This window comes from Arvicola amphibius, chromosome 1 (genome assembly GCF_903992535.2).
Source record: "Arvicola amphibius chromosome 1, mArvAmp1.2, whole genome shotgun sequence".
Lineage (NCBI taxonomy): Eukaryota > Metazoa > Chordata > Mammalia > Rodentia > Cricetidae > Arvicola > Arvicola amphibius.
This window is the reverse complement of record NC_052047.1, coordinates 166,219,094-166,226,170: the sequence shown is the minus strand read 5'-3', so window position 1 is coordinate 166,226,170 and position 7,077 is coordinate 166,219,094. Positions and strand designations below refer to the sequence as shown.

The following is a 7,077-nucleotide window of genomic DNA, read 5'->3' as shown; positions in this document are numbered from 1 at the left end:
ACAAGAATAGCTGCCGTTATTCTGAGGTCTTTCAGATATGTTCCTAACATGTTCATGTGCACTCAAAAATGTAGTAAACAAACTGGTAAACATTAAATATCTATAAAAATACTTTGTCTATTTATTTGCTAAATAAGAAGAAGTGGGCTGATTGTGAAACTCTCAGTTTCCTTTTCTCTAAGCGAGTAGCTATTGCTGGCCATGAGTGTGCCCTTGCAGGAAGTTGCAAAACAGAGAGAAAAAAGAAAGGCGAGATGGCATTGTTTCCCTGTGGTTTAGACATTGCCCCCAATGCTTACCTTTGCTCCTGGCAACAGATGTAACTATTCAAGGGAGGAAAATGGGGCAATGGGACTGACAGGGAATGTGCGCTAGGACTTTGGTACAGCAAGGTGACTGTCCCAGAGCTGAGCTGCTAGAATCTAGACTCCCTGGGAGCGTCTCTGCTTTGCTCCTCACTAGTAGGGATCCTATTGGGACAAGATCACATACGATCCAACGTAGATCTCTCATCAGCCAGGCAGGAATAATGTAATAATTTACATTACTTCTGAAGCTCCCGCTCCTCTTCCGGATGTTGCTAGGCTCATGGTAACTGCGGTGCACAGACTGCCGAGCAAGAGTTTGTTGAAATGCTGAGAGATTTATAACTCAAATGTAAGATAGTGAGCTCTTTTCACTAAACTTTATTTAGCACAGTGCAAGAAAATATTACATCATATTAGATCAAGAATTGATAAACCATAGCCTCTTTTGTTTTTGTGTAGACTACAAGTGATGAATATCTTGCACATTTTAAGTAAACTGAAATTTAAATTTTAAAGGTTGTAGAAATCTGTCCTCTCTATTATACTTACACATCGCCCCTGTGTTTGCTTTTGGGTCTGTTAAGTCTAAAGTGTTTATTACCTGTTTGTTTTATTTTGTTGTTTTTAAAGCTTGCAGATCCCTGGGTTGGCCGAGCATGGAATTTCTGGTCAGACAGTGAGCCACAGAACTGTCACTTACTGTTTGTATGACCTTGAGCATAATATTCATTTACTAAGTTGAGTTTCCCATCTATGAAGTGGGCATACAAGTAGTATTTACCATAGCGTTAAATCTACTTAATATGCTTAATAAACTATTCATTAGACAGTAAGGACACTACACATTGTAATTATTGTTGTTTTACCATAGATTTATTGAGATGAAATAAAAATAACAAAGCTAAGTGTTGATAGAATTTTAAGATAAATAAAAAAAACTGTGATACGTTCTACCATATTATTTTCAGGAATTGTTTTTACTTACTTTAAAGGACATTTTAAATTAAACAATGACAACAAAGATTCATTGAAAAATGGTAAATCTTCCATTGTAATTAAAGTGATAAAGTCAGATCTAGCTACCTAGAACTGAGGCTCTGAGTCTTAAGATTTAATAGATTAAAACCTCGCTTTTCAGAAATTTGCTTGCTGAATTCTGCTCAGTTATCAGAGTGAGAGAAAAAAATAGATTCATAGAGTAAATGGATAATTATCTTTTTAGTGGGGAATATGTAAAAAGACTAAAGGAACAATTTTACCAAGGTATAAGCTTTCTGTTTGTACCTGAGGTCAAAACTTTAAGCTGGTAAAGTCACCAATTCTCTGTGAAAAACAAAACAAAAAACAACTTCCCAAAATTTGAGCACATAATGGCGCTTAACTAAAAAAAACAAAATAGTTAAGAGATAAAATTGATTAATTAATGTGTGCAATGCAATGGTCTTCAGTAAATCCAGAGTTGTTCTACCATAATGATGATCAAGTTCAGAACATTTTTATTACTATAAAAATACATGGTACCCATCAGAAGTGACAAACCCCCAGTCCTTAGCAACCACTAGCCTGTTTTCTGTCTCTCTAGACTTGCCTATTGTGGACATACTATATAAATGGACTTATACAATGTGTGGTCTTTGCGAATGGCTTTATTTTTAGCATGTTCTTGAGATTTATTCACCTGGTAGCAGGTCACCAGTACTTTGTACCTGGTTGTTGCCAATTAATTTTCCCTGTGTGGATATACCACTTTGTCTATCAGTTGGTGGGTGTTTGAGGTACATTGAACACCCAATGTATGTAACTCTTGCACCAGCCTTTTTCTTTTGGACCACCAACCAGCTCCCAAATCATGACACTGAGTCTTATTATTAGTTTTGAATGCTTAGCCTAGCTTAGGCATGCTTTTTGGCTAGCTCTTTTAACTTAACCTGTTTCTCTTTATCTGCCTTTTGCCTTGGGGCTTTTTACCTTTTCTTACTTTCTCACTGTCTCTGTCTGGTTTGCTGGTGGCTGGCTGGTTGGCTGTCTTCTGGCCCCAGGCATCTCTGTAGAGCGAATCTAATTGGTCTCAATGATAAACTGTCTGGCCTCTATGGTTAACTAGTGGCTAGCTTCACTCTCTGATCTTCAGGCAAACTTTAGTTGTCAGAGCACAAACAAAATATCACCTCGTCTCCCTCTCGCTCTTCTGTCTTTTCTCTCTCCTCTCTCTGGAGCCTAGATTCCTCCTATTTATTCTGTCTGCCTGCCAGCCCTGCCTATCTTTTCTCCTGCCTAGCTATTGGCTGTTCGGCTTTTTATTAGACCAATCAGGTCCTCAGGCACACAAGGTGAAACAAATGCAACACATCTTTTCATAATTAAACAAATACAGCATAAACAAAAGTAACACATCTTTACACAGTTAAAGTAATACTCTACTCCACAGCATAAACAAATGTAACACATCTTTGCCTAGTTAAAATAAGATTCTATAACAAACTCTTTTTACTCTGAGTAAAGCCTCATTTTGACACAGCATTGCTTCTGGCCTGAAGTGTCCTCCTAAGGTCAAGTATTAAATATGGCCAAAACACATAAAAAGATGCTCAATATTGTTCATAAACCAACAAAATGCAACTGTGATCACGTTGGACTATTATTTTGTATGTAATTGGTAAAGGATTAATGTCTGCTTATACTGGCACTAGATCAATACAATCTCTTACATTGTTGGGAAAATGTATGAATGTCTCAATATGAAACAAAACAGCAACACCTGAAAACAATTGACAGGAAATTCAGTAGTGAAGCTGGAAATACAGCAACCCCCAAGAGACTATATATATATTGTATGGTACTCTTCTTATAAAGTTGAAAAACAAGCAAAATTGAACCACATTATTTATGTACATGTGTATAAGGACAAAACAAATATGTAAAGGAATGTTCAGCAATTGCAAGCAAATTCATGATTTTAGTTATCATGATTTAGTTATCAAATTCATGATTCTAGGTTGGAATAGAAGAGGTGCAATTTAATGTTTTCGGGTTAGGATGCTGTCAAGGAGTTCATAATAAACAAATACAAAGGACTGTTCTCCATGGATTAATAAGAATATTATGAACCAAAAATAAAATAGTGAACTTACTTTAACTGATGTCTAAGTAAATAACAAGAACAAAAAGTAAACAAAACTAATGTTATTACATTGTAAAAGATCAGATAGCGATAATATGTAATTACAATTGTAAAAAGTTTCGCTAGTTATCCTTCCGATAGAAAAGTTACAACTCATAGCGTGACTTCATAATCATTCTTTTCCTTGTGAATGAAAAAATGGTTTAATTGAGAATTAAAAAGATGTCAACTTGAGAAAGTCTGTCCTGTGGGAACTGCTTTGGTGAAGCCCTCGAAGCCGCTCCAAGTCCTAACCTGTCTAGCCTCAGCCCTAGCAACAGCAGACGGGGAGCCTTCCACAGCTTGGAGGAAAGAGAGCTCCTAGCGTCCTACCGGCACATTGCAGCTTGGCGCACCCTCAGAGGACACGCCCCTAGAGCCTGCCTCACATCCGGGGGTGTGTCCCGCCCTTTGTGGGGCGTGTCCACCGCGTGTGTGGGCGTGCCCGTCTCGGTTTAGGGGCGTGCCTTCCCAAGAAGGCGTGTCTAGTTCTCGTAGGGGCGTGGCTGGAGGGCGGGCTCGTTACTGAGAGGCTAGCGTCACGTTGCGGTGGCGTCATCAGCTCCGCGCCGACGGGATCCCGTCGTTGGAGGGCGACTGTGGCAGATTTTTCGCTGAGGGGTGGTGTGCCGCCGGTGGCATGTTACCGGCTATGGAGACTGTGGAGGCAGAAGAGGAGTACGCGGAGGATTGTCCTGAATTGGTCCCCATTGAGACCAACAACCAAGAAGCGGAAAATCTTGACTTCATCATTAAGATTCCAGTCACAATTATCACCGGGTATTTAGGTAATTAACGGTCGCTCCGAAAAGGCCATGAACTGTGCTCTCGGAGGGGGGTCTACCGTGTCTCCTCAGGCACCCGGACCTCCTGTCCGGGGACGAATGTCTTCGAGGTAGGGCTGGGTCTCTTCTCTCGTTTTTCAAAGGTGGTTTTGAAACCCAGACTCACCTTAATGTCCTTGTGGCGTCTAAAGCTGTCTTCTTTGTGAAGCTCCTCCACCTCAATTTAGAATGAAAATAATAAAAGTCGCCTGAGTTTGATTTCTCATCTGAGAAAAACAACAACAAAACCCAACCGTGTGTTGTTATTAAAAGATGCCCCGATCAAGAAAAAAAATGGAAGAAAAAAATAAGATGCCCTGTATGTAAAATGCCTCACACCTTGCTTAGCTCATGCGATTGCACTTCACAGGAACCGAACTCTTCCAGCCATTAGTGGGAAGTTTTTACTGTCGTAAACTGCCGCCACCCTCCTTTCAAGGGTTGCTTGCAAAGCCTTGTAGGACATCGTCTTAGAATAAGATCTTTGCCTTGAAGTTTTTCTTAGGCTGGGGTGTTGGGGGTACACAGGGGTTACCCGAAAACACAGATTTGTTAACATGGTGCAGATTTCTGAAAGACAGCTCATGTGCCTATTTCTTGTTGAAAACGTTTACAAATAGCCTTTGAAAATAGTGCAGGTAACAGGGCCACAATAAGTAAGTGACCAAAAATGCGAATCAAGTGCTCTCAGCCCTGTGTGCTGCAGGGCACAAGCTGGGACTTGGCAGACCTTACAGATGACTAAGAAATCACTGGTGCCGCCCACCACCAATTGCTTTTCCCCTTATCCAGTCAGGCCAAGTATATTCAAGATTTCACTTGGACCTAATTTTTATAAGGGAATAACGTTTTGGATTCCAAGGCTGCTTCATTGAAGTCGAGCGAATTCCTCGTTCAAAGAGCATACTTCAGACTTGCCCCTTGGCCATTCTGCACTTTGTTTACTGCTAGGTGAAAGGAGCAATGCAGGCAAAGGCCTGAAGCTCTGGGGTCAGAACTAACCCCAGCAACCTCCTTGGTGCTGGCTCCTTGTTCCTCCTTTGCCACTGTTTTCTTTTTGAAAACTTGGGAACACCATTGTCCTGGCCTCCTACGGTTCCTTCTTAGTTTCCCACTGATTGCTCCAGCTCCCACCCTCTAGTTTTATTTCTGTATAGTTTGTTTTGATGTCCTACAGACAGCTCCAGACTTCACATGTCCAACACTCCAAATGCAAGTATCTCCTCAAACCCTGCTCCTGAGATTCCCAGCCACCTGCCGCACTGACGTTGTCTCCTAACTACAGTAGTCCCGAGTCTCCCTGCTCCTTAGGATAGCCATGTGCTGATACTAGCCATACTGATCTCTACAAAGTGTTGCCTTGATTGTGTCACACCCTTTAGTGGCTCCACTTGGATGAAAGTTCAGGTTCCTAAGGAAGAGTTCAAGAACCTCTGATCTGGTTCTTGCCTACCTCCCTCGTCTGTCAGATGCCCCAACATATTGAACTCATCTTACTTTTTAAGGCAGTGGTTCTCAACCTTCCTGATGCTGCATTCTTTTGCTACAGTTCGTCGTGTTGTGGTGACCCCCAAATCAAATAATCTTCATTGCTGTCTCACAGCTGTAATTTTGGTACTGTTATGAATCATATTGTAAATATCTGTGAAATGCAGAATGGTCTTAAGCAACCCCTGTGGAAGGGTCTTTTGACTCCCAAAGGGGTCGTGACCCTCAGGCTGAGAACTGCTGTGTTAAAGGTTCTCCTTGGAATATTTCTTCCTGTAATTGTTCTGGCTAAATAGCCCTCTTAGGTCCTCTGGAGTATTCCGTATGTCTCCTGTTGAATGATCAACTTGCAACAAAATAACTTCCTAATTCATATCTAAGTTCTCCACCCTGCCCCACTTAACATTGTTAAGAACCATGGAGGCAGAGCCTTAAATTTGATGCACAGTAGATACTTTGAATGAATGTCAATTATATCTTGATTTTTTTTTCTTCATAGCATGGTTAATTATTAAGCTCTAATAATTCTTTGGGGGAAATATCTTACATTCATAGGTTTCAACTTTGTCATTGGCCTGTACATAATTATGTTCAGGCCTCTTGTTTTAAGAAATTCCTCATTGTTCTGTGTTCTTAAACCTGGCTCTCCTTACATGCCACCCGTTTATGTCGAGCTTCTCATGTCAACTCTTCAAAAACTCTTAAAAGGAGAATAACCTAAAATGTTGAAGCTATTAGTACCCTGGTACTCCCTGACTTTCTCCTAGTTGGACCCTAGGAAACAGGCAAATGTGTTTTAGTAGGTTTGTGCAAACGATGTGTAGAGCTTTTTAGCATGGCTGCTTGTGACAGTCAAACATTGGAGACTGTCAGAATGTCTACCTACAGAAAAGTGAATGATATAGTCCAATAATTGAACTACACTGCTGTGCAGTTAAGGTGTTGCTGATTTTTTTAAAACAATATTCCATTATGAAATTTGGAATCTTTGGTTCACAAGATTAATGTTTTCCTTCTGCTTGAGATGAACAAATTGGGTTTATTGTGCCACCTACTGGATAAAGTGAGTGTAGTTTATGAATTTCTCGACTGAATAGTCTGTTGCTTGTTATCTCTGCACCCCATTTTATAAAATCAGTTTTATGGTAATAGACTGCTTATGCATACTAAAAATAGCTTTACAATCAACCTGAATTTATTGCTAGTTCATGGATGTTGAAATAGGTTGAGTAAGATTAGGGAAGTAACTAAGTATTCTTACTTGAGAAAGAAAGTATGATGTGAGAAATCTACATAG

At 40.3% G+C, this 7,077-nt stretch overlaps 1 protein-coding gene across 3 annotated transcripts in view; it reads left to right on the top strand.

Annotated features, from left to right (window-relative positions):
- Positions 1–4,028: 4,028 nt before the first annotated feature.
- LOC119816565 (COBW domain-containing protein 1) overlaps positions 4,029–7,077 on the top strand; it is a 45,449-nt gene continuing 42,400 nt past the window's right edge. For 2 of the 3 annotated variants that reach the window (XM_038333326.1, XM_038333317.1), the window contains exon 1: positions 4,029–4,256. In XM_038333326.1, coding sequence (XP_038189254.1) covers positions 4,109–4,256 — 148 coding nt within the window. In that variant the 5' untranslated portion in view covers positions 4,029–4,108. Of the gene's footprint in view, positions 4,364–7,077 lie in introns of all 3 variants that reach the window. The other variant, XM_038333331.1, reaches the window with a different exon arrangement.